The following is a 27890-nucleotide window of genomic DNA, read 5'->3' on the forward strand; positions in this document are numbered from 1 at the left end:
CAAATGGACTTTCATCCTGCTTTGTATGTGTGGAATCAAGCAGGGCCTCTCTTTGACTATCAGAACATGTGTCTGGAGGGAATTACGTGAAATCTCCCTTTAATCAATTTAACAGATGTACAGTATATGGCCCAAACTACATTACTGCTTTAACATACAGTTTCAAACAAGTATGTGATGTTAAATTCATAAAATGTGTCTACGTTGCCATCTATGCCAGGGTAGCTGCCAGAGAGCTTAGTGTCGAGAGTGCAGGCTGTGGACCTCAGTGCCGAGTTCAGGTCCTGCCTCAGCCACTTCCTGCTGGCAGTCTTGGGCAGGATTCTCGGCTCCTGTCTCAGCATGCCTGTCTGTATAACAGTGGTGACGGTGCAGCCTGCCTCCTTGGGTTGTGAGGGTCACATGTTTGTTACGCAAGCACAGGATGTAGAGAACAGTGCTGGGATGCAGGGGCACAGAGTCTTCTGGAGGCGCCGTCCTCTTGTGAAGGTGTTTACCGGGATTGCTGAGGCGGCTCCTGTGGTTCACTGGAGTGTGCAGAGTGCTGGCACTTCACAGTAACCCTGGTCCTTCTTTCGTTTTGTTTTGTAGTTTGTGCTTTGAGATTGTTACCTCATAGAAGAAAACTTTTAAAATTACCATGAGATATTTTAATAGGAGTCCTTTCTGCATGTTCTCAAACCCCCGAGGTGGTCTGTGTGCCTCAGCTCACCATGGCTGCACAGGTGGCCCGCAGGTGGGAGCCCTGAGCTGCGGCTGTGCATTTGTCCTTGTCATTCCTTGAGTGTCCTACAGTCACGCGGGCTGCCACATTTGGTATGGTGCATGCCCTCGTGAGTCAGGCTGCAAGTGTTCCTTTTGCATGTCTCATCAGGTTCTGTGTGATAGTCACACTGCGGTGGGCACAGACCAGACCCTCCATCCTGAACAAGTGGAGCCATGCGTCCCCAGCCAAGCTCCCCTTAGGGACTCTCTGCTGGATGCAGTCGAGAGCCACGGAGCTGCCGCCTGGACGGGAGTGGGCGTGCGAGTGGTGGTGCAGAGAGTGTACTCCCTGCCCTGCAGAGGCCAGCAGGCAGACAGCGCAGACCCAACCAGGGCACGGTGAGTGACGGACATGGGTGCCGGGCCCACACTCATCTGCACAGAGGGGAAGCTCTTCTCAGAGTGGTTTCATCACCACGCACAGGGGTGGTTTTTCTTTGGTTGGTTTTCTCTTACATCAAAATTTGAAACACCTGGTATGACAGAGGATTTTGTCCACGTATAATTATCTAAATGTGCTCAGTTGCTCAGTTGTGGCCAACTCTTTGTGACCCTGTGGACTGTAGCCTGCCAGGCTTCTCTGTCCATGGAATTTTCCAGGCAAGAATACCAGAGTGGGTTGCCATTTCCTTCTCCAATTTATCTAAATAGACCTAGTAGAAAAGTTAGTCACAATTACTTTTACCTTTGATTGTTTATGTTACTGAACGTCATACAAACATGATTGGTATTGTTCTGAAAGAGCCAAGGCAAGGTTAAGAAGACCATGACAATAGCTGTCAAGTTTTATGTCTTAGAAACCAGGATAAAGAAATGGCAGCTGGTGGGTCTGTGGCTCTCAGATGGGCCTTTTGAGTTCACTTCGGTGTTACCTCAGGATCTGTGAGTGATGCGGATGTTGCTCACTGCCCTCGCCCGTGCGGCAGCCACTGACCATGCAGGCAGTACGGCTGCTGGGGCGAGCAAACTACATTTATAATTTCACTGAAGTTTAATTAAGTCATTTTAGGTAGCCCCCTGTGGGTAGTGGCTGCCTTGGTGCCCTGCCTAACTCAGCAGCTGTGGGAGCAAGGGCAGACCTGTGATTCACGGTGCTTCGCTCCAACAGATAGTGGGAGCGGCAGCTTTCTACTCGCATTTCCACTCTTCCTGGTTGTGTGTTTGCAGACAGCTGTAGACACATGGTTGAGTAAGAGTTTCTTTGTCCTTGTCAGACCCTTCTGAGGTCATCTTTCTATGTTAAATTGCTCTCAAAGCAGTAACACAGATTTATAGAAGAATAGAAATTAAAAGTGTAGATGCCAGTTTATCTGACAATCAGTCATTTTGTGCCTCTACTGTTAGAGAAGCACATACTGAAGCAATAATAAGTCACAGGCATCCTGTCCTTACGGTGCCTTCTGATGTTCGGAAGGAGCGGCAGCAAGCACGACTCTGTTACCTGTCAGTCGCCTTCCGGTGGACTGCAGCTTACTTTGAAGGACCATGAATTTCACAAAGTCCTTTCAGGTGCAGAGTTACAGAATATTTCTTGTGGAATTATAGAAAAGTTTATTTTTATTCTGTTTGGAAAATGTATGTGTGAAACCAATATATCCGTCTTTAGGTCTTTAGCACACTTGTAGCTGTTGACCGGTTTTGTTCTAGACTTAAAATTGTGTCCTTTTAAACAGACTTACCTGAGACAGTTACAGATCAGACAAAGGTTTTGTCTTGCTTGGCTGCTTCTGCGGTCTGTGACCATGCTGGGCTCTGAGGAGAAGATCCTAAAGCCCGCAGAGCACTGCTCCCACCTGGCACATACCAACTGAGGCTGTGCTCACAGTGGATTGAAGGCAGGGCAGGTGTAAAGCTCAGAAATAAGAAAGCAACACTGAGTTAATCAGATGTAATGAATATGCATCAGTGGGCATGGGGATTTCTTGTAGCACATGTGAGATTGTAAACAGAGGCTGGAGGACGGTAACCCATTTCATAGATGAGAACACTGGGCCTCAGAGATTGACTTGCTGACAGTTATACGTGGATGAAAGAAAACCATCATGAGATATAGAATCCCCACATGACAGGGTTGTAGAGAATACTGAAGCTGAAAGAAAGGGAAGAATATTGACTTGGAAGCAGGCTCTGTTTGATGCTAGATGGCCAGGGGCCAGTCACCCTGGAAAGCCGGCATGGGACCTGAGTAGACTGTGTACCATGAGGAAGGGTGGTCCTTCTGGACAGAGGTCATAGCGTTTGGCCTGGGGTGGGAGACGAGCCTTCTGTGATGTATTTGGGGTACAGAAAGGTCTTACTGTATAATCCATTATTAGTTTTTTCTAGATTCATTTGCTGTAATAATGATCAGGTCTCCAGTTTACAAATCCAATTAATATAGAAGGAATAAGACCCTTAGCCCTCTACTGATTCTCTGCTGGTGTGTATAAGGTGTGTCCTTGAGAGTCACTCAGCAGCATGTGTCCTGGCGTGGACCTTCACACCTGCATGTGCCACACGATACGAGGGGAGACACCCTCAGAAGACTTAGGCGTGTTGCCCGGAATGCTCTTTTCTATCAGCGATTTCTGCCTGTAACTTCTTGCCTGCTGGTAATTTTGGGCAGCCGTGCAGTGCACAGAGTCAGTCTTGTCCAGAGGCCCGAGCACGGAGGACATAGCAGGGAGACTGAACAGTGAGGGCCACTCCCCTGAGTTAGCTCACCTGCTTTTTCCCAAGAACCTCTGCTCCAGCAGTGAACTGAAGTCTTCTCTGATCACCATTTGTTTCCGTAGAGCCAGAAATTGCCATGTCAGAGTAAATTGAGGCCTGTGCCTGGGCATAAACAGAAGCAAGTCTGTTTTCTGGGACTCTTGCTACAGTGATTCTCCCTTCCTGCCCAACCAGGTCAGATGCCCCCCCGAGGAAACACTGTGATGACTCACGTCTAACTTGGCACCTGATCTCGTTTGTCTGTCTGCTCCCAGCACTCTACCCATGGCACTTTTATGAGATCAGTCACAGCTTAGCTTCTGATGGCATGTAGCCCAATTTTTGTCACCTTTGAAATTAAGAGAAATTTATTTGAGGCCTGCCAGTCCTGAAGAGGGTCAGATAGATTTGTCCTCTGAGCTGTGAAACATTAGCGAAAATTTACGTTAGATTTCAGAAATGTCATATGTAAGTCTGCTGTCCATTGTTCTTCTGGATGACTTCTTTTAACTCACGCTATTAAAAAAAACATTTTTACTTGGTTTCTCAAGGTGTTATATATCAGAGTAAGCCACATGAACTTTAGTTTTATAAATCATTCAATCAAAAGTAACAGAAGCCAGACCCGAAGCACTCCCTAAACAGTAAGCAGGAAATCTGTTCAGCACCAGCACACACCTTTACCTGGACCCACTTCATGTTGGATAAGTGCTAGGTAAACGTATGACTAATCAGACCACAGGCTTTTTAGCCCAGGGGGAGCGCTAGTTTCTTCTGGAGGGAACTGCAGCAGAGAGCGCAGAAGTGGGCTGCCTGCCACAACCCCCTCCTGGCAGAGTGGTGTCTAGACCACTCTACTCCCTGTCCGTGGTGATTGACTTTCTTCCTCCCTTTCTGAAACCATCACTTCCTTTTTCCTTGAGATGCTTAACTTAGGGACAGATAATTTTATCCCTCAGAGACACATTGTTTCTAGCCTGTCACTGCAGAAACATTTATTGCTGGAGAGTTAGTCTTTCGTGAGGGCATGGAATTCATAGAACTTGTCCAATGGTCTTGCATTTGCACGAAAGCCTGGAGGGAAAGACCCTTCATATTTAACTATTTCAGGGGATTAGATCTGATAGACAGAGTGCACGAAGAACTATGGACTGAGGTTTGTTACACTGTACAGGAGGAAGGGATCAAGACCATCCCCAAGAAAAAGAAATGCAAAAAGGCAAAATGGTTGTTTGATGAGGCCTTACAAATAGCTGAGAAAAGAAGAGAAGCTAAAGGCAAAAGAGAAAAGGAAAGATATACCCATTTGAATGCAGAGTTCCAAAGAATAGCAAGAGATAAGAAAGCCTTCCTCACTGATCAGTGCAAAAAAATAGAGGAAAACAATAAAATGGGAAAGACTAGAGATCTCTTCAAGAAAATTGGAGATACCAAGGAAACATTTCATGCAAAGGTGGGCACAGTAGAGGACAGAAATGGTATGGACATAACAGAAGCGGGAGATACTAAGAAGGGGTGGCAGCAGTACACAGAAGACTGTACAAAAAGGATCTTCACGACCAGATAACCATGATGGTGTGATCACTCACCTAGAGCCAGACATCCTGGAATGTGAAGTCAAGGGGGCCTTAGGAAGCATCACTATGAACAAAGCTAGTGGAGGTGATGGAATCCCAGTTGTGTTCTTTCAAATCCTAAAAGATGATGCTGTGCAAGTACTGCAGTCAGTATGCCAGCAAATTTGGAAAACTAAGCAGTGGCCACAGGACTGGAAAAGGTCAGTTTTCATTCCAATCCCAAAGAAAGGTAATGCCAAAGAATGTTCAATTTATCACACAATTTCACTCATCTCATACGCTAGCAAAGTAATGCTCAAAATTCTCCAAGCCAGCCTTCAACATTATGGGAACCGTGAACTTCCAGATGTTCAAGCTGGATTTAGAAAAGGCAGAGGAATCAGAGATCAAGTTGCCAACATCTGTTGGATCATCAAAAAAGCAAGAGAGTTCCAGAAAAACATCTACTTTTGCTTTATTGACTACGTCAAAGCCTTTGACTGTGTGGATCACAACAAACTGGAAAATTCTTAAAGAGATGGGAATACAGACCACCTGACCTGCCCCTTGAGAAATCTGTATCCAGGTCAAGAAGCAACAGTTAGAACCGAACACGGAACAACACACTGGTTCCAAATTGGGGAAGGAGTACATCAAGACTATATATTGTCACCCTGTTTGTTTAACTTCTATGCAGAGTAAGTACATCATGTGAAATGCTGGACTGGATGAAGCACAAGCTAGAATCAAGATTGCCAGGAAAAATATCAGTAACCTCAGATATACAGATGATACCACCCTTATGGCAGAAAGTGAAGAAGAACTAAAGAGCCTCTTGATTTGAAAGTGAAAGAGGAGAGTAAAAAAGTTGGCTTAAAACGCAGCATTCAAAAAATGAAGATCATGGCATCCAGTCCCATCACTTCATGGCAAATAGATGGGGAAACAATGAAAACAGTGACAGACTTTATTTTTGGGGACTCCAAAAATCACTGCAGATGGTGACTGCAGCCATGAAATTAAAAGACACTCCTTGGAAGAAAAGCTGTGACCAACCTAGACAGCATATTAAAAAGCAGAGACATTACTCTGCCAACAAAAGTCCATCTAGTCAAAGCTATGGTTTTTCCAGTAGTCATGTATGGGTGTGAGAGTTGGACCGTAAAGAAAGCTGAGCACAGAAGAATTGATGCTTTTGAACTGTGATGTTGGAGAAGACTCTTGAGAGTCCTTTGGACTCTAAGGAGATCAAAACAGTCAATCTTAAAGGAAGTCAGTCCTGAATAATCACTGGAAGAACTGATGCAGAAGCTGAATCTCCAATACTTTGGCTACTTCATGGGAAGAACTGACTCATTGGGAAAGACCCTGATGCTGGGAAACATTGAGGGCCGGAGAAGAAGGGGACGAAAGAGGATGAGATGGTTGGATGGCATCACTGACTCGATGGACATGAGTTTGAGCAAGCTCTGGGAGTTGGTGATGGACAGGGAAGCCTGGCATGCTGCAGTCCATGGGGTCACAAAGAGTCAGACACAATGAGTGACTGAACTGAACTAATGTTGTGTTTTGCTCAGTCGTGTCCAACTCTTTGTGACCTCAGGGACAGTAGCCCGCCAGGTTCCTCCATCCATGGCATTCTCCAGGCAAGAAGGCTGGAGTAGGTTGCCATTTCCTTCTCCATAAGCTGCATTTTAGTTTCATGGAAATTCATTGAACTGAACTCAGGAAAGAAAAACATTGTCCTTTCTCTCTACTTTGACGTTTTATTCTCTTTTCATCTTTTGACCCTTACTTAGTCTCTTGGCTTACGTTTCTTCCTCTTTTCACTTCCCCTGGTCCTGGGTTGGGTTCTGGTTCTACATAGTTGACAAAACCAGGCATTGTCCTGTGCTCATGGAGCATTGTCTGGTGAGGGAGTCCCACATAAACCAGTTGAAACCAAAGACATTTATGATTTTAAGTTGTACTCAGTGCTTGGTGAGAACAAACAGGATATTCTGAGAGACAGTGAGTCGACAGTTTGGGGATCGAAGGCCCGTGTTCTGAAGCAGTGCTACTTAAGTGACACTGGAAAGCTCAGAGGATGTTGGATGAAAAAGAGATGAAAGAGAAGTATCCATGGAGGCAGGGGTGTGGGGGGCCTTCTAGAGCTCCAAACAGGAAGGAGGTGGCAGAGTGGCAAGCGAGTGTGGGCCACTGGTGTGCCTGTCCGGCAGACACGTCAGCTGTGGGATGGAAATGGTTTGGGAATGAGAGGGCGTGGAGCATGGCCTCAGTGGAAGTAGAGAGGCCCAGAGGAAGCTCCTGCCAGGCCCAGCACAGACAGGGCTCCCATCTCACACAATGCCGCAGGGAAATGGAGACACTTCTCATGTGCGTGTGACTGGATGGAGGGTTGGGGGTGGTAAGGCAGAAGGAAATAGTAAGAGTGCTTCTCAGGCAGATTCAATCTGGGGCCTGTTCAGTTTGAGATTCCTTTGAGGCATCCAGGAAAGGGTGTCAGGTGAACAGTCTGGATAAATAGATCTCACAGTTAGGGAAGACTTTAGCTTGGAGGTAAGTATTGAGGGATTTTTAGCCTCCAGCTTGCCAGTCTGTGTATTTGTTATGTGCATTCGTGTGTGGCTGATGAAGAGTACTTTTGTCCATGGTGCCAGATTCCAGAGGTCCTGGGGCCTGGAGAGAGAGCAAGATGCCCTCGGCCCTCCTCCCTTTACACCTTCAGAGCTGTTCCATCACAGGCGGAGACTGTCTAAGGCCAAGGCAGTGGATGTGAGCACACTGCGGACATAGCAGACACCAAGGAAGGAAAACATTGGCTCCAAGACTTCAGGTCCTGCAGCACTGGAGGATGGAGCCTGGAGGGGAAGGGCTGGTCGTGGCAGCACTCCGTCATGGGGCAGTGCCTCAGGTGAGAGAGGGCAGCTGATCTGATGCTGCAGAGATGCCTGACAAGGTGACAGATGACGCCAGGTGAAGTTCCTGGGTGACTTACGTGCAGGAGTTACCGAGGGGGTGGGAGGAGGGTGGAAGCTAGCTCCCTGGGCACGGAAGAGGGTGTGATGCAAGGAGCATGGACAGGTTTTGATAGCAAGGTCTTATTGATGCAGACGGGGATGAGAATGCTCAGCATTCAGTGGCACAAGAGAACTACAGTGCAGGCATTCTGTTTCTTGCTCCCAAGACAGGTACGAGTTTTCTTTCTTCTTGTGTGTATCAAGACAGAGTGGCGTGGAGTTCCTCCAGAATAGCGAATTATGCATGTCCGCAGGGAGAGAGCGCAAAGGGAGGACGACCGCTCCTCCTCACCAGGACACATAGGCCGCCCCACGCGCCCTTCTGTGTCCCCCACACTCCACCAGTCTGTGCAGTGATTGTATGGATCGACCTGCACAGCAACACATTTTCATAGGTTGTTATTGTCACTTGTACTTTATTTCTTCATATTGTAGAAAAATTGGAATCACTCCTCTTCAATGGTTTGAGTATTTTTATTGTGATGCAAAGATATAAGAGCAGAGCATCATTTTCTTAATGTCTCCTCATAAATGATGTCAGAGCCCATTCCTCAGGTTCTCCTTACTTACCTGTGCTCTCAGTAAATACAAGTCTTCTCTTAATCATTAGCTCTGTGTTCATGAGTCTTAAATAAAGCCTCTAATCTCAGCTTCCTAGCTCCTACCTTTTGCCTGTTTGATCTCTCAAACAGCTCTTGGTGGTCCTTGTGATATCTCAGGGTCATTCAGCCCTGATTCCTTCACAGCCTGTCTTATTACTGGTGATTCTACTAACTGACATCCAGACCTGTTTATTATGTTCTCTGCCCTTCCTTCTGTTCACATTCTGGAGTACCGTGAAGGGTAAAAACAGCATCGTGTCCTTGGAATTACAGCTCTAGGTCTTACTGTTCTTAATGCATATGAAGAGGTGTCAGCATTGGAACTATCTTACTTCTATCTCCTCTTTTTTATATAATTCACATGCTGTAAAAATTCACCCTTTTACAGTATACAGTTCAATACTTAATGTTTGCAGAGTTGGTCAGTCATGACCACATTCTAGTATTACAACATTTTTATTGCCTCAAAAAGAAACTCCATACCAATTGGCTGCTAACTTCCCTTCTCCCAGCCATGGCAGCCATTAATCTACTTTTTGTCTCTATGGATTTGTCTGTTTTGTAATAGTGCTGCTATGAACATTTTAATCCAAGTTCTTTCTGTGGACATAATTTTTCAGTTTTCTTGAGTATATATCTGGGAGTGGAATATCTGGGTCATAGGGTAACTCTTTTTTAAATTCTCTGAGGAATTAGTGTTTTCCAAAGAAACTGTTTTGGCACAATCAATAACATAGAAAAACATTTATTTCTGCTTTATTGACTATGCCAAAGCCTTTGACTGTGTGGATTACAATAAACTGTAGAAAACTCTTCAAGAGATGGGAATACCAGACCACCTGACCTGCCTCTTGAGAAACCTATATGCAGGTCAGGAAGCAACAGTTAGAACTGGACATGGAACAACAGACTGGTTCCAAAGAGGAAAAGGAGTACGTCAAGGCTGTATATTGTCACCCTGTTTGTTTAACTTCTATGCAGAGTACATCATGAGAAACGCTGGGCTGGAAGAAGCACAAGCTAGAATCAAGATTGCCAGGAGAAATATCAATAACCTAAGATATGCAGAGGACACCACCCTTATGGCAGAAAGTGAAGAGGAACTCAAAAGCCTCATTGATGAAAGTGAAAGAGGAGAGTGAAAAAGTTGGCTTAAAGCTCAACATTCAGAAAACTAAAATCATGGCATCTGGTCCCATCACTTCATGGGAAATAGATGGGTAAACAGTGGAAACAGTGTCAGACTTTATTTTGGGGGACTCCAAAATCACTGCAGGTGGTGATTGCAGCCATGAAATTAAAAGACACTTACTCCTTGGAAGGAAAGTTATGACCAACCTAGATAGCATATTAAAAAGCAGAGATATTACTTTGCAAACAAAGGGTCCTTCTAGTCAAGGCTATGGTTTTTCCAGTGGTCACGTATGGATGTGAGAATTAGACTGTGAAGAAAGCTGAGCACTGAAGAATTGATGCTTTTGAACTGTGGTGCTGGAGAAGACTCTTGAGAGTCCCTTGGACTGCAAGGAGATCCAACCAGTCCATCCTAAAGGAGACCAGTCCTGGGTGTTCATTGGAAGGACTGATGCTGAGGCTGAAACTCCAATACTTTGGCCACCTCATGCGAAGATTTGACTCATTGGAGAAGACCCCGATGCTGGGAAGGATTGGGGGCAGGAGGAGAAGGGGACGACAGAGGATGAGATGGCTGGATGGCATCACTGACTCGATGGACGTGAGTCTTGAGTGAATTCTGGGAGTTGGTGATGGAGAGGGAGGCCTGGCGTGCTGCGATTCATGGGGTCGCAGAGTCAGACACGACTGAGAGACTCAACTGAACTGAACTGAAAGAAACTGCAGCATTTTACATTCCTACCAGCACTGTGTGAGGGCTCCAGTTCCTCCACATCATGCTCAACACTTGTCATGGTCTTTTTTCTACTAGCCATCCTAGTGTTACGGAGCCATATCTCATTGCGGGTTTTTCTTCCAGCCATCCTAGTGGGTATGAAGCTGTATCTCATTGCAGCTTTGATTTATATTTCCCTAAGGGGTAACAATGTTGAGCATCTTTTAATGCTTCTTGCTCATTTGTATACTTAGTTGGAGAAATGCTAGTTTAAATCCTTTGCCTACTTTCTTATTTGGGTTATTTGTCCTTTTTTGTTGAATTATAAGAGTTCTTTATTCTGTATATAAGTCTCGTATATATGATTCACAAATATTTTCTGCCATTATCTGGTGGGCTTTTTTCCCCACTTTTTTTATAGCTCTCTTTGAAACAGAAGTTTATAATTTTGGTGATGTCCAGTTTATCTTTTTGCTTGTTTGTTTGGTTGCTTGTGCTTTTGGTGTTGCATCTAAGGAAGTGTTGCCTAATCTAGGCTTATGAAGGTTTACTTCCGTATTTTCTTCTAAGATTTAATAGGTTTACTCTTCCATTTAGGTCTGTGATCCATTTGAATGATTTTTGTTTATGGTGTGAGGCTGGGGTCCAGCCTCACAGTCATGCTAACATGACTACTCTTTGTCTATGGAATTTTCTTGGCACCCTTGGCAAAAATCAGTTGACTGTACATGTAAGTGTTTATTTCTAAACTCTCATTTCTCGCCCTTTGTGCTGTCTGCATGTCTCTATGCTAGCACTGCAGTGATCTCAGTTACTCTATGTTTATGCTGCTGCTAAGTCGCTTCAGTCGTGTCCAACTCTGTGCGACCCCATAGACAGCAGCCCACCAGGCTCCCCCATCCCTGGGATTCTCCAGGCAAGAACACTGGAGTGGGTTGCCATTTCCTTCTCCAATGCATGAAAGTGAAAAGTGAAAGTGAAGTTGCTCAGTCGTGCCCGACTCTTAGCGACCCCAGGGACTGCAGCCTACCAGGCTCCTCCATCCATGGGATTTTCCAGGCAAGAGTACTGGAGTGGGGTGCCATTACCTTCTCCCTCTATGTTTATATTATGTTTCAAAATCACGAAGTATAAGTCCTCTAACTGTATTTTTCCAAGATGATGTTCAGAATTCTGAGTCTTTTATATTTACATATGAGTTTTAGAATCAGCTTGTTAATTGTTATTTATTTTTCAGTAAATCAACTGGGTTTTTGATAGAGATTGTGTTGAATATGTATGTCAATTTGAAGAAAATTGCTATCTTATCAGTATTTAGTCTTTGGATCCATAAACATGGGATGTCTTTCAATTAGATCTTTCATTTCTTTCAGCAGTGCTTTATAGTTTTCAGCCGTTAAATTTATACCTGAGTATTGTCTGTTTTTTTTACTATTGTAAATGCAGTTGTTTCCTTAATTTCAGATTGTTTATTGCTAATGTGTAGATATGAAGGTGATTTTTATATATTGGCCTATACTCTGAAGTCTTTTTGAATTTGTTAGCTGTCATAGTTTTTTAGTGGTTTCCTTAGGATTTTTCATACATAAAATCATGTAGTCTTTGAATAAAGACAGTTTTACTTCTTCATTTTCAATCTGGATGTATCTTATTTCTTTTTCTTTCTTAATTTCCCTGGAAGCTCTCTTAATTGTCTTGAGGCAGAAAAACCAAAATGGTTATTTAATGCTGTGGTGTTTTCACAGTAGCTCATCTCCAACTCATTTTCTCAGTCTTTTGAGGCCTGTGCAGACTTCACTATGGTTGTATGCCACTTGCCCTGCGAAGTCTCTCCTGGTTTTAGCCATGCAAATAGTCTCTTTATCAGTGTATTAGAATGAAAAAAAAAAGCAAATTTTGGAAGTAGGCAGGCGTGGGTTTGAATCTGAGCTTTGCTAACCTACTAGCTATATTTTCTTGGTTAAAGATAGGTAGGTAGATAATCTTAACTCTTAATTTTTTTTAACAGCCCCATGCAGTTAGTAACGTCATTGTCAGTCATGTATATTTGTTTTGAAGATTCAGTGAGATAAGATTTATAAAATGCCTGGTGCCAAGCATACACTCTTAACACTATTTGCTTTATGACAGCTGTAGTCCTTTGTATTATAGTTAGTTATAGAAGTGTCCGTCTTTACTGGAAGGTTGTCAGCTCCTTGTGGGTAAGGATTATGTGTAGGAATATTTATTATTGCCTCCTGGTACACATACTGTGCCTACTATATCTATAGTTATATATCCCTGAGTATTTTTTCAGTTAGATGTATCTCTTTTGGCATTTATGATGGTTTGTGTGAGTTTCATTTCTCCTCTTCTAGATGGCACAAAATGGATCCATTTTCCTACCCTTTATCTCCTTTTTAAGCTTTTATCATTTTATTGGTCTAGTGTCAGATTACAGGTAGCTGGTTGCAATTTTAAATGTTGCAGAGTAGAATCAGAGCTATGAATAATTTGAAAGCAGTATGTTCATGTTCTTTAAACTGTGTAATACCAACCTATATCATTGATCCTGTTTATATTTACAGCATACATGTGCCTTGAACGTGTGTATGTATGCTTAATGAGCTTATTGATAATATAAAATAGCAATGAAGGTTCCCTCATTCTTTTTTTATGTATTAAACCAGTGATACACTTGAAGGAAAAAATCAAAAGGAATGGCAACAGCCTAGTGATATGAGTACAGACATTTAGGAAAATAAAATGTTCATAACCTTATGAAGATAGCAAGAGTAATTTTCCAAATTAATAGCCAGACAACTGTGGTGCATGTATCCATAGTTGAGAGTTTGCATATTAGTCTGACCTTGGTGATTTTCCAGCACCTGTTATCCATCAAGATCAAGAATGATTTCAAGGTGGCCCTATATAAAAGCCGTGGAATTTTCTGCCTGTTCCTGACCTCCTTTCTCTGGAAACTTCTGTTCTTAAAGAGGCTGGAGACCTCTGATGGTCTGCACCCCCACCCTCTCGTGCCTGCAGCTTGATCTGGAGCTGTGCTGTGGTCACGCTAGAACTTTCCTGTGAGCCAGACAGCGCTCTGGAATGTGTGCTCTGAGAGGACAGTGCAGAGCAGAGCCGTGGGAGACAAGGTGCCAGCCAGCAGCGTTGGGGTGGGAGGCATGGGGAGAGGGGAGCAGATGCGAACACTCAGCCCCACGTGCCTCTGCAGCCAGATGCTCAGAGGGGCGAGATCAGAGAGACCGGACTTGACCTCCCACTCCAGCTGGGCTGCCAGGCTTGCCGCCCCCTCTCCCCCGTTCGCCTGTGTCACGTGGACCTGTTCCGCCCTGCCTCCCAGCTGCTGTTGGATCCAGAGCACTTGGGGCAGCCAGCTGGCAGTCTTGGGAGGCTTGCCCTCGTTGTGCTCATTTCTTGGCCCTGAAGTTCTAATTAGCTTGAGCCTGATGAGCGCCATGTGCCACAGAAAACTGCAGCAAACGTATCCTCCAAAACAATTCTTGGGAAGAGAGAGACACTGTGAACAAAGACTCCTGGTCTCTTCTGGATCAGCTGGCCTAGCAGTGATGAAAACGTTCTGAACCTTCATGTTTATTTGCACAGATACAAAAAGAGAGAGGGATGGATACAGGGGCATCTAGACAGTGCTTGTTGTAGAGTGAGGATAACGGCCGGGTGTTGTGCATTCACTGGCACTTGTCAGTACTTTCAAAATCAGCCCATACATGTCGTTTTTAAATTTCACTCCTCCTGTTTAACCATCTGAGGTCAAGGACTGTGACTCATTGGTTTTGGTACAGGACCATGAAGGCAGCCTGTGGGGATGGGAGAAACAGTAGTGGGAGAGGAGCTGAGGGTGCAGTGTATGGTTGGCTGTGTCACCGTCTTCACACAGGACTAACCAAGCTGTGGGCACAGCAGAGCACAGGAGCCGTCATTCCTCAAAAGAGACCTATGAGGAGGCTTAGGGTGGGTGGTTTACTGAATTGCCAGTGACACTGTGCTTCAGGAAAGACTCAGGGCCCCTACAGGGGGGTCATTCAGTATAAAGCAGCAGGCAGGGGGGCTTCTAGAGAGGAAGCAAGGAAGGAGTAAGAGCTGCTCTGGGCCCAGGGTGTTCATCAAGAGGAAAAAAAAAAACAAAACCTGTTGCAAATGACTGAAGGTTTTAAAGCATTTGTTACAATTAGTGCAGAACTAAGAAATCAAGATAAAAGCAAGCCCCCACAGGTAGAAGATGAAAGGATAAAAACATTTTAATGACACTTAGTGAGGAGGAAGGAACCCATGACTTGAATGAAAGAGAGAAGGTCTGAGTCATGCAGGGGCAGCTGGCTGGGCCAGTCTCTGGGTTTGGAGTAGCCCTTACTGTCAGCCCGCTGCTCTGTGGGGTCTTTGGCTGTGTCCTGGCCTGTCTTTCCTCTCCCCTTGGTGGAGTCTGAACATAGAGGGAGCAGAAGGACCAGGCCGGCTACACGTAGGGGAGAGGAAAGAGAAGAGCTACATTTCCCGACGTCTCACTACTTAACCAGGGGCTTCCCTGGTGGTGCAGCAGCAAAGAATCTGCCTGCCAAAACAGGAGATGCAGGAGATGTGGGTTTGATCCCTGGGTCATACTCCAGGGAAGATCCCCTGGAGAAGGAAATGGCAACCACTCCAGTATTCTTGCTGGAAAACTCCATGGACAGAGGAGCCTGGCGGACTACAGTCCCTGCGATCAGAAAGAGTTGAACATGACTTAGAGACCAAGACCATCACACCACTTACACAGTCTCTTGGAAAACTGGTGTTTATTGGAAGGAATGATGCTGAGGCTGAAACTCCAATACTTTGGCCACCTCATGCAGAGAGTTGACTCATTGGAAAAGACCCTGATGTTGGGAGGGATTGAGGGCAGGAGGAGAAGGAGATGACAGAGGATGAGATGGCTGGATGGCATCACCGACTCGATGCACATGAGTTTGGGTGAACTCTGGGAGTTGGTGATGGACAGGGAGGCCTGGCGTGCTGCGATCCATGGGGTTGCAAAGAGTCAGACACGACTGAGCAACTGAACTGGAAAACTGGGAGGTGGCCTAGGAGGTTCTGCAGCACGAGTGTATGCCCAGAGAAGCCGCAGTAGGATCCTGGTGTGTTGGAGACCATAGACATTCTTCGAAGGCCTGTCTGTCTGGGAGCTGCAGAAAAGTGGAAAACTGCAGTGACAGCAAAGACACTAGAAAATTTTATCTTTAAATCTTTCGAAAGCAAGTAATTCCAGTTTTTACTCTGCTCATTAACATCTTCTCTTCAGAAAAGGCCAGAATGAGATTCCTACAGTGACATGCTTTGTACCAGGGCTACAGCATATTTGGTAGCTAGTGTCATCCAACATGGGGACAGTCTACCAGAGTCTGTTTATGTTTAAACTCGGAGTTTCTTCCAGGTGCTTCCTAAGGAAGAGTTGGTGCTCTCTTCTGGGGTGGGGGCGGGTCAATGAAAAGTGGAGCAGAGACCAAACCTGGGACTGAGGTGTGGCAGTGAAGCCCCTCTCAGGGGCTCTCAGGCCGCCTGGAAGTTTACACGAGGAGGGGCTGTTTCCATCACTGCCTGGGGAGGAATTGTCCATTGTGGGACCAGTTCCCTGAATGCCTGTTAGAACACATGGATTCTGTGTGTCCATGTCACCTTTTCTTTAAAAAAAATTTTTTTTAGATTGAGGTGAAATTCACATAAAACTAACCATTTTAAAGCATGCAGCTCAATGATACTTAGTTCATCACAGTGTCGTGCAGCCACCACTTCTATTTGGTTCCAGCATATCCTGCGCCCATTATCAGTCCCTCTTATAAGCCTCCCCCACCCCCGGCCCCTGGCAGCCGCAGCCCTGCTTTCTGTCTCTACGTCTCCACCCGTCCTGGACATTTCCTGTAAATGGAGTCCTAACAGCGTGTGGACTTCTGTGCCTGGTGTCTTTTACTCAGCATCATGTTTTCAGAGTTTGTCCATGTTGGAGCCTTCTGTCCTTATGGCTGAATAATATTCCAGTGTATAGATGCATCACATTTGTATTTACCCACTCATCAGCTGATTTACATTTGGGTTGTTTCCACTTCGGGCTGTTATGGATGATGCTCAGTGAACATCTTTCTAGAAGTCTTTGGGAACAGATATTTTCATTTTTCTTGGGCATATCCCCAGGAGTAGTATTGCTGGGCTGTATGGTATTTCTGTGTTTAATTCTCTGAGGAGCTACCAGAGACGCACCATTTCATATTCCTGTATCAGGCCTGTGATTTCTCCACACCCTCCCTAACACATGTTACTGTCTTTCTTTTAATAACAACTTTTGTAACTAGTCTGAAGACTAGTTTTACGTCTTCCTTTCTAGTATATTTGTCATTTGTTTCTTATTTTTACCTAATTGCTCTGGGTGCAGTTTCCAATACAACAGTTAAAAGGAAGTAGCAAGAAAAAGTATTTTCACTTTGTTCCTGATCTTAGGGGGAACTTTGATCTTTCACCATTGAGTCTGATGTTGGCTGTGGATTATTCATATATGTCCTACGTCAGGTTGAGGAAGTTCCCTTCGGTTCCTAGTTTGTTGAATATCTTTATCATGAAAGAGTGTTGGATCTTGTCAGATGCTTTTTTGCACAGCCTAATCCAACTTTTTTGGGATTATACATTTTAAGGTTAGGAATCTGAGAAGTTACTAACATCGTGTTTCTTAGTAGAGAAGGTATTGTAACCAGATTATTAAAATAATTGCTTTGAGTCACCAGGTTATGGAACTGCTTCTATTCTACTTGATCCTTCTCTGCAATAATATTCTCTGTAATGGGAGTTTACAAGCATGCACTTAGCTTTGCTTTTCTTAAAATTGATTTTAATACAGTTTTTCTTTTAAAATAGTTTTAGATTTGCAAAGAGAGGTCCCACGTATCCCATATACAGCTTCCTCTATTTTTTTTAAAATTGAACTATAGTTGATTTACAATATTATAAAAGTTTATATAAGTTTCAGGCTATTTTTAATATCATACTATTATCATGCAATCTCATTGTTATTGAATCAATAGTGATTCTGTTATTATTAACTGAAACTTATACTTTACTAGATTTCCTCAGATTTTCCCTAATGTCCTTTTTCTGGTCTAGGATTCCATCCACAGACCATACTACATTTAGCTGATATGTCTTCTTAGGCTACTCCAGACTGTCAGTGTCATAGATCTGCTTTCTTATGATAACCTTGCTAGTTGTGAGGATTACTGGCTAGGTGTTTTGTAGAATATCCCTTGTTTTGTGTCCTCTTGATGTTTAGGCCAGTATGGGTTTGGGGAGGAAGAGCCATGATGAGCACATCATGTCAGGGTGCATGCACCCTGTCAGTAATTTTTAAAAACTAGCTTTATGTTTTAATTCCTGTTGGATAATGACAAAGCTAGAGCATTCACTGTTTCCTCCATTGGTATTGGAGGGAGTCTGGACCAAGAGTGCTTGTGACTTTTATAGGCTCAGAGCAAAGTGATATGTGAGTCAGATTTCTGAGTTGGTTATCTTTGATGTCATTTATTATTCATGTTCATTTCTGTGTGGAAAGTACAGAGTTAGGATTCTTTCCCCACAAACATGCTTGTATGCTGAGAAGGCGTTACTCTGGCCATCAGAAGACCCTCTGTCTTCCTTTAGAAGATCGGGGGGACGACGGACTCATGGTGCAGAGGAGTGGTCAGTTAGCAGAAGGTCAGGGGGATGATGGACTCATGCTGCAGAGGAGTGGTCAGTTAGCAGAAGGTCAGGGGGAAGATGGACCCGTGCTGCAGAGAAGTGGTCAGTTATCAGAAGGTCAGGCGGATGATGGACCTGTGCTGCAGAGGAGTGGCCAGTTAGCAGAAGGTCAGGGGGAAGATGGACCCATGCTGCAGAGGAATGGTCAGTTAGCAGAGGGTCAGGGGGATGATGGACCCATGGTGTAGAGGAGTGGTCAGTGAGCAGATCTTCATGAGCCTCTTGTGGTGCAATACCCTGCAGTGCAAAAAATGGCATTAACAGAAAAGAAGCTTGCACAAGTCACCTCTGTGCCCAGATTCGCCCTGGATGGGCATCGACCCCATGTGGGGGTTGGAGACTCTAAGGTGAGAATGTCCTGTGTGTGTCGGGGCACCTATGTACACACTTGGTGCCAGGAGGCTGTGTGCTTGAAGTAGGCAGCGCCATGCATGGTCCACGGGGCAGCTAAGCATCTGCAGTGTGTGCAAGTCCTCAGAAGACTCCTTGAGGCTTCAGTGGGCCTTCCTGTCACAAGCAAGTCCTAACGTGGAGAGTGCCAGGTGACGGAGTTACACACTTTTATATCTGTGATTTGTGTTTGAATCAGAATTCCTCCCATGTGTCATTTCCAGTTGATTGGTTCAGCTGGGTTTTTTAAATTAGTAAGATATCTTCCTTTTATCTTCTACAGCTGAGATCTATCTATCCATGACGTCTTTTCTTATCATCCAGTTCAACTAAAACAATTTAATTGCTTTATTTAGTCTTGAAGGAAACCTAAACTGAATTTATTTGAAATCTGAATCACTTGAATTACTGGTTTTTCCCTTTGGGTGCATACATTAACACAAACTGTAATAGAATACCACCAAGGATGATAGGCTGTGCAGTGAACATTTCTGAAGTTTAACAGGTGTTAATTTCTCTTTATGAAGCTATATTTTTTCATAATTTAATTTTGTGAATATAAACTTTCAAAACACACTAGTACTTATTATGCAAAAAGAATATAAATAAATGTGTTGCCTTTTTATAATTACTTGAGAAGCAATTTGTTACTCTACATGAGGTATTATTTTTTAAAATACATGAAAGCTGGCTTAAAACCCAACATTCAAAAAACTAAGATCATGGTATCCAGTCCCATCACTTCATAGCAAATAGTTGGAGGAAAAATGAAAACAGTGACAGATTTTATTTTCTTGGACTCCAAAATCACTGTGGATGGTGATTGCAGCCACAAAATTAAGACACTTGCTCCTTGGAAGAAAAGCTATGACCAACCTAGACAGCAGAGATATCAGAGTCACAGCTATGGTTTTTCCAGTAGACATGTATGGATATCAGAGTTGGACCATAAAGAAGCCTGATCACTGAAAAATTGATGCTTTCAAACTGTGGTTCTGGAGAAGACTTGAGAGTCCCTTGGACATCAAGATCAAACCAGTCAATCCTACAGAAAATCAACCCTGAATATTCAATGAAAGGACTGATTCTGAAGCTGAAACTCCAATACTTTCGCCCTGATGCGAAGAGCCGACTCATTGGAAAAGACCCTGATGCTGGGAAAGACTGAGGCCAGAAAAAGAAGGGAACAACAGAGGATGAGATGGTTAGTCGCTCAATAGTGTCTGACTCTTTGCGACCCAGTGGTCTGTGGTTGCCAGGCTCCTCTGTCCATGGAATTTTCCAGGCAAGAATACTGGAGTGGGCCGCCATTTCCTTCTGCAGGGGATCTCCCCAACCCAGGGATTGAACAATTGTCTCTTACATCTTCTGCATTGGTAGACAGGTTCTTTACCAGCTGAGCCATGAGGCTCAGAATATCTGATAAGGCATTAATTTATCCCAGATTTAATGATCAATTTTTCATAACATAAACCTAAGTACTCAAAGTGTGTATGTGTGCTTAAAAAATTGCTCAGAGTACTCTGGCTCTGCTTTTGAAGGTTTTCTCTGCCCCCTGTATGTTATAGAACTAAATCTGGGATCAGGCGGAATGTTGGCCCCATGTGCTAATGGATCTTGTGGTTCCTCCCCTCCCCACCTCTGCTCAGTGGTTCCTGCACACACTGTTCAGTAAACAACTGGGAGAACCAAGCTCAGCCGCTTCATTCACAGAGTGTTTGGAAAGGGCTGAGCAGCCTTGACACACTGGCTCAAGTGGGGTGAGAGGCAGTGTTCATGTTTTCGTTAGTTCTTTTTATAGCCTCCAGTCAGCTGTAGCTGGTTAACTGAAGCGGGGGCTGCTATTAGTGCACAGGTCTCTTACGCAGGATAAAGGGCCTCTGGTGGAAAGAGATTTTGTTACTCATGATGCCACGACCGTGTTTACATGAGCTCACCCTGTCGTCTGTCATGGGATGTGATTTAGAGTGGTTCCGTGAAAACACAGGAAGTCCCTGGGAGCTGTTCAAATCACCCTTGAAAACAGAAAATACAGATAGCTCTCCTGTGAAGCCAGCCGTCCTTCATAGATCGTGCTCTCTGGGCTGACGCCTGTGAGGAGAGCGCAGACATTTCCCATTGGTGTTAGAGAAACTGGGTGGAGAGAGTGGTTTTCCCTCTTCCCACAGCAAGGAATCATCATCTTATTGGGGGAGAGAGTTATTTACCCAGTCATTTCTGGATAAGTTAAACACAGCTGTTTGTATCGCTGTAGCTTTTCATGGGCCAAACTCTGACTGAAGGCGGAGTTTAACTTGTTAGAGATCATTAATAGCTAGATGGAAATAAATGTGGGCTGAATTCATCCTGCCACCTCTTTGTAAATAAAGTTTTATTGGGACCAGCCTATCTGTTCTGTTCTCTGGCATTCTTGTCCAGAGGTGCTTTCACACCTCAAAGGCTGAGGTGAATAATGGTAAGAGCCTGAAATACCATCCTCACTGACTCTGCTCCACAAGTGAGAACACAGCGAAGCCCCACTGTAAGCAGGTTCCTCACCTCTGCTACCTCGTTTAATCCCCTGAACAACCCAGTGAGGCGAATGACAGTCCAGCCCCTGGCACCACCCTGACAATGGTGGTGGTAGTTTCATTCACTAAGTCATGTCCGACTCTTGTGACCCCATGGGCTGTAGCCTGCCAGGCTCCTTTGTCCATGGCATTCTCCAGGCAAGAATACTGGAGTAGGTTGCCATTTCCTTCTCTAGGGGATCTTCCCAACCCAGGGATCGAACCTAGGTCTCCTGCATTGCAGGCAGATTCTTTACCAACTGAGCTACAAGGGAAGCCCCACCCTGACCAGTGTAGCTACCAGGTCTCTGACCCTGTCAGAGTCTGCTCTGGGCAAGAGAGGCACATGAGGAGGAGCCAAGGACAAGTCTGGATTGTGAGAGGGGCCTGCATCTCCTCCAGCAGCTGCTGCCCCTGTCAGAGGAGAAACCTCAGCCCCTGTGTTTTCAAGACGTCATCATTTCACATGCTGAAGAAGCTCACTTCTGCTGATAAATCAGGTTTGAAAGAACGTACTTTCTCGCCTCTAGTGAGACCGATCCATCAAGGAGCTGAGCCCCACAGATTTTTGGCAACTTTGGAATGCTAGCTAAATTGGCTTATCCGTTAATCCCCCAAAACAAGCAGCACAAGAATTCAATGCTGCTGCTGCTGCTAAGTTGCTTCAGTCATGTCTGACTCAGCGACCCAGGGTCCAGTGTCCATGGGGATTCTCCAGGCAAGAATACTGGAGTGGGTTGCCATTTCCTTCTCCAATAAACACTCTCCATTCAAAATGCTTTTTATTTCCCATTTCCAGTTCTCTACATAGAATTGAATATATATAGACATTTATTTCCATCTAGCTATTAGTGACCTGTAAAAATTATGCAATGGTTAACATTTCTTGTCACAATAACAGTTGAAGACATAAGTATATGCTTTGAACTACATACAAAAAAATATGTGAAATTAAAGTGTGTAATGGTTAATATATTAATTTTCAGATACAATAGCTCCTGTCACATGCTAAATGACCCGACTTTAGGAATGTTGGGATCTCTGTGTACTTGGCCTTCAGATGTGATGAATTACAGAGTGATAGAGGTAGTATAGCAAACTTGTGAGCCAAAGTAAGTAAAAACATGAAACCTTTATACCAGGATTTATGATTTACAAGTGAGAGAATGAACACAGGAGAATAGTAAGCACTAGGAAAACATGTTAATCAAATTATGGGTGAAAGCTTTGTTAATGTGAATTCTGAGTGAAGCAGTGGGGAGTGGGAAGCAGGGTGTGATTCCAGTCTCACCTTCAGCGGCCAGCCCTGGCGCTCCCTTGGCCTCAGCCCTGGGCAAGCAGTGGGGGTGGAGGCTTCACGTTGTCCTGTGGGTGCTGAGGTGCATCACGAGCTTCCGGGTCCACCCGGCCGAGTGCGAGAGCGCGGCCTCACCTAATCATAGCAGTCCGAGCAGCCTCCCGGGGCTGGGGGAAACGATGCACAGACTCACCTGGTCCACTCTCGGTCTGGGCCTCAGGTCCACCAGCCATGCCCTCGTCCAGCCTCACGCACCAGTGCGGAGTCGGGTGCGGAGTCATGTGGAGTGGTGGCAGTTTGTGCTCTCTACATCCTCCTTGTCGGTCACAAACCTGCGCCCCTGAGCCCAGGTGAACCTGCAGCCAGTCTGACACGACTCGTCCTTACAGGGGTGTAGCCCAGACCTACTGACTTTCCTGTGGGCTCAAAAGCAACAAAGCAGGAAGTCAGGTGCCTCCTTCAGGGCTGGGCAGAGGTTAGAGCAAGCATCCAACCAACCCCGTGGTGGGGTGGTGGGTGGCTGAGGCAGGGGAGGTGGGCCCTCCCCCTCCAAGTCTGCTATTCCCTGCAGCCTCTGCTGGCCTTGAAACAGTGGGGACTTCAGGCTGCAAACTTGTCATTACAGTAGATTTTAGGGAAAATCAGTATTGCACTTGTACAAACAGAAGTAAGAATTTAGGCTTTTGTCCATAATCACATGGGTCTTACTTCCTCATAATTACATATTTCATGTATTAATGGATTTAATAACTTCACAAATATTAATGTATACTGTAAAACTGAAAAGTAGCCCAGAAGCACTGGATTCAGGAGTCATCACATTAGACATATCAGGGCAAATGGTGAAAGAGGAAATTTGTATCTCAAAAACAAGTTTAGATTTATCTATTCCTAACATTTGGAAAAGGATTGAAGGGCAGATGAAGAATTCTTATTAGATTTTTCAGAGTTCACAACTCATGTAAAATTCAGAGAATCAACATACGGTTTTCATTTATAATTGTCCTTTGCTTTCTGGAAGGCCAGTAAAATACAGCTCCTTGATTTATGTGAAATTTACCCCCTGACAAACTTAAGTCTTTCAGTGAGACCAGCATCCAGGATTCAGCCGTTACCTCCGGATGATCTGAGAAAACTGAAGAGCCAAATGTTTCATTGCTTTAGATTAGTTAAGTGATGATAACCATGAGCATTTATAATATTATTTTTAAATTGTCCCTGTGAGGTTTTAAGACACAGAACTGAATGTACTGCCAGATATTTTTGCAGGAGTCACAGATGTAAAAGAGAATTCTGCACACACATCCCGCGCCCCAACACCCAAACAGAACATATTTTGCGTTAAACCCTTTGGAATGGACTATTTTTAGAAAAATGACAGGGGAGTTAGGAAATGTTTTTTCACAACTTTTTGCATTACAGCCCATAAAAAATGATTATGTTTTAATTTAATTATGACATGTCCTGTACTGTGATTGATTCTGCTGATAGTCAAGTACCGAATGGAAAGACCATCCTATCTTTATGTCAAACAGATAGCAGCGTTCTACCTGCTCTGAACTTGGGGAGGTCACACGTGGTGCCCAGGCGTGGGCCAGGCTTGGCAGGACTGCTCTGGGAGCAGCGTTGCTCAACATTGCACACTGCATTGCTTGTGCTCACAGCCCATCTTGTGCATGAAGTAACATAACCATGGAAGGAACAGCCTGGTCCATTAATATTTTTTGTGTACTTTTAAACCATAAAAGCAACATGGTGACATCTATAGAAAATTTCCAGCAATAGAAAAATTATTCTAATTCTGTTCACCGTGTAATCATTTTGTATATTCTCTGTTTTTATGGTACTTCTTTCAAGCTGAAATCATAAAACACTTGTTTTCTTAGCCCAAAGAATGTCAGCACACTGTTATTATTGTTGCTTCCTTTGTGCAACATTTCACTTTCGCTCTGTACTCAAGGAGGAAAGAGGGAACTTGGTTGAGGACCTACAGTATGCCGAGTGCTTGTGTTTTTGTGTGATTGTTTGAGGGGCTAATTGTGTGCATGTGTTAGTTACTCAGTCGTGTCCAACTCTTTGTGACCCATGGACTCTAGCCCACCAGGCTCCTCTGTCCATGGAATTCTCCAGGCAAGAATACTGGAATGGGTTGCCATTTCCTTCTCCAGGGGATCTTCCCAACCTAGAGACTGAACCCAGGTCTCCTGCATTGCAGGCAGACTCTTTACCAGTTGAGCCACAGAGTTGGTAAGGAATCCACCTGCAATGCAGGAGATCCAAGTTCAATTCTTGGGTCAGGAATATCAGCTGAAGAAGGGATAGGCTACCCACTCCAGTATTCTTGGGCTTCCTTTGTGACTCAGCTGGAGAATTCCATGGACTGTATAGTGCATGGGGTCACAAAGAGTCGGACACAACTGAGCAACTTTCACTTCACTTGAGGGCCTAATTAAGCACATAAAATATCCATGCAGTACCTGCCAGTAGCCCTGTGCACAGCAGCAATGGAAAAGGCCAGTACTTGGGAGAGGTGGGTGTGAGTTTTCCCATTGCTCAGAGGAGGCCACCGACTGGGAAGGAGGCTAAGCTTGTCTCAGGCCGAGCTTGAACTCAGAATCAAGTCCTTGTGGCTCTGAGCCGTTTGCCATTTTAAGTGTAGCAGCCAAGGTATGCCCCATTCCAGAGTTCAGTAGAACACTGTCCATTTGAAACCACTGGGTCCATGTAAGCACTCTCACTCACTCTGGTGCAGCCTGCACTGGCACTGATACTAGAAAAGCTACTAGTGGCGTTTGTAGTTGAGTGTGAGCAGTTACTGCCTGCACAGTAACTGCAAAGAACACACCTGTCCAAACAGCTGGCTGTAATCTGGTGTTTGGAAGATTAACATTGATAACATTATTTCTTGGCATCTAAAAGATTTTTAAACAAAAAGTCAGTCATGTATCCAGTGGTAAATTGCCTAAGCTGTTTGATGAAGAGAGAAAGTAAAGGTCCCTGAGCCCCTCGGTGTCACCTCCTGCTGCTGCCGGCCCTGTGGGCAGCGCTGCTTTTCAGAAAATGCCTCTGAGCCTGTAAGGGAGTAGGAGGCGTGCTGCAGACCGGCATCCTGGGCGTGGAAACTGGGCGCACACACGTGCTGGCTGGCTGTGCAGGCTCAGGCAGCACAGCCCATCCACACAGCGAACCATGTCCCTCTGTGAACAGAAATTCAGTCTGGAAAGCTTTCTAAGTAGTTCATGAATGCTTGACCAAGAAATGAGATTAAATCTAAACCTGTAGCAATTTAGAAACACAAACCAGTAACAAAGTAGTTCAGTAGTCTCACTAGTCAAGAAAAATATTATCCCATTATGCTGTATCAGTGCAGTTCAGTTGCTCAATCGTGTCTGACTCTTTGCAACCCCATGAACTGCAGCAGGCCAGACCTCCCTGTCCATTACCAACTCCCAGAGTTTACTCAAGTTCATGTCCTTTGAGTCAGTGATGCCATCCAACCATCTCATCCTCTGTCGTTCCCCTTCTTCTCCCACATTCAATCTTTCCCAGCATCCTGGTCTTTTCCAATGATTCAGTTCTTCCTGTCAGGTGGCCAAAGTCTTGGAGCTTCAGCTTCAGCATCAGTCCTTCCAGTGAATATTCAGGACTGATTCCTTGATTGACTGGTTGGATCTCCTTGCAGTCCAAGGGACTCTCAAGAGTCTTCTCCAACACCACAGTTCAAAAACATCAATTTTCGGCAGTCAGCTTTCTTTATAGGCTAACTCTCACGTCCGTACATGACTACTGGGAAAACAGTGCTGTATGTCAGTTGTATCTCAGTAAAACTGGAAAAAATAAAATATAATAGAGCATTATTGTTCCTTCCCTGCGTAGTGCTGAGCACAGAGCTGCCCTGAAGGCTTCAGCTTAGGGTGAGGGGTCCTGGGATCCACATGGACACTCACCATCATCCGCATGGACTGAAGTGTCTGCCACAGAATGGACTACTTCCTGAAAGTATATAGAGGTTTTTTGGTTTTGTTTTTTAGCTTTATTTTTGACTGTGCTGGGTCTTTGTTGCTGTGTGGGCTTTTCACTAGTGAGGCACAGGCTTTAGGGCACGTGGGCGTCAATAGTTTCAGCAGATGGACTCAATAGTTGTGGCTCCCGGGCTCTGGAGCACAGGCTCAATAGTTGTAGTACACAGGCTTAGAGGCAAGTGGGATCTTCCTTCAGGGATCGAAGCCATGTCTCCTGCATTGGCAGGCAGGTTCTTTTACCAATGAGCCACCAGGGAAGCCCCAGAGGGTTTTTTTTTTTAATTAACTGAAGTCCCTAATTTATTCAGTTTCCCTAGACTTAATGTTTTTATTCTGTCCCCCACCCCCACCCCGACCCTATCCAGGGAGCCTATCACATTTAATAGTCCTGTGTCTTTATGGTCCTCTGGGCTGTGACTGCTTCTAAGGCTTTGCCAGTTTCTGATGACAGTTTTCAGGGCGACTGGGTAGGGCGGGTACTCTGTGGAATCCTCTTAACTGGAAGTGGTCTGATGACTCAGGATTAGACTGGGGTTGTGGGGTTGCAGTGGCACGTGTGTGAGGGCTCACACATCCTGCTGCTGCTGCTGTTGGCCTAACTGCTGGCTGACGGGTTCTCCATGTCTCCTGGGACCCCACTACCCACCCCACCCCCATTCCCCGGAGTCTTTGGGAAGAAGTTGGTCTGCACATCCCCAGCCCAAGGCATGGGTTCCAATGGCATCCGTGTCCGCGGAGTCCTGACTTGGAGTTCCTCATGTATTTATTCACTTATTTAGATCAGCATGGACTCATTATTTTTTTTTATACTTGGATTATAATCCAGTACTGTTTTGCTTATTTTGTTGCTCAGATTGTTCCAGCTTCGGCCCCTGAAGCTCTTTGTGCTGACTCCTTGTCTCTCTGATGTACTCCCATCATTGTGGGTTTTCAGTTTGGTTGTGCTTTGTCTTCAGCATTTTCTTACTTCCTGGCACTGCATAGTGTTTATTGCCCCTGTGCTAGAATCAGCCATTTCAACAAGGAGTTTCTTTTGCTGGAAAATGGTTTGGAGATACCAGAAAACACAATTTTAAGAAAATACAAGTTCAGGATGTCTCTGGTGACACAGTGGGTTAGAATCCACCTGCCATGGGTTTGACCCCTGGTACAGGAAGATTCCACATGCCTTGGGGCAACCAAGGCCATGCGCCACAACTACAGAAGCCCGCACACCTGGAGCCCACGCTCAGCAAAAGGGGAGCTGGCACATGAGAAACCATGCAGCTGGAGTAGCCCCCACTCGCCACAATGGAAAAAGCAACAAACCCCAGCACGGACAGAGTAAACAATTCATTTAAAAAGGAGAATGCAGGCTCCGCTTAAAGCATCAT

At 44.9% G+C, this 27890-nt stretch overlaps 1 protein-coding gene and 1 long non-coding RNA gene across 3 annotated transcripts in view; one reads left to right on the forward strand and one right to left on the reverse strand.

The window, feature by feature from the left end:
* Nucleotides 1-27890, forward strand: part of SPIDR (scaffold protein involved in DNA repair) — a 276652-nt gene that overhangs the window by 181365 nt on the left and 67397 nt on the right. Inside the window, exon 10 of the mRNA XM_070382423.1 lies at nt 875-1104. Within this exon, the coding sequence (XP_070238524.1) occupies nt 875-1104 (230 nt within the window). The remainder of the gene's footprint in view (nt 1-874; nt 1105-27890) is intronic.
* On the reverse strand, nt 15260-23974 carry LOC138990708 (uncharacterized). Of its 2 annotated transcripts, none has more exons than XR_011466789.1 (3): nt 23481-23974; nt 22490-22911; nt 15260-15663 (listed from the first exon to the last, which is right to left on the reverse strand). It is a non-coding gene; the product is annotated as an uncharacterized lncRNA (long non-coding RNA). The 2 variants fall into 2 exon arrangements; XR_011466788.1 differs by lacking the exon at nt 15260-15663 and adding an exon at nt 18088-18496.

This window comes from Bos mutus, chromosome 14 (assembly GCF_027580195.1).
Source record: "Bos mutus isolate GX-2022 chromosome 14, NWIPB_WYAK_1.1, whole genome shotgun sequence".
Lineage (NCBI taxonomy): Eukaryota > Metazoa > Chordata > Mammalia > Artiodactyla > Bovidae > Bos > Bos mutus.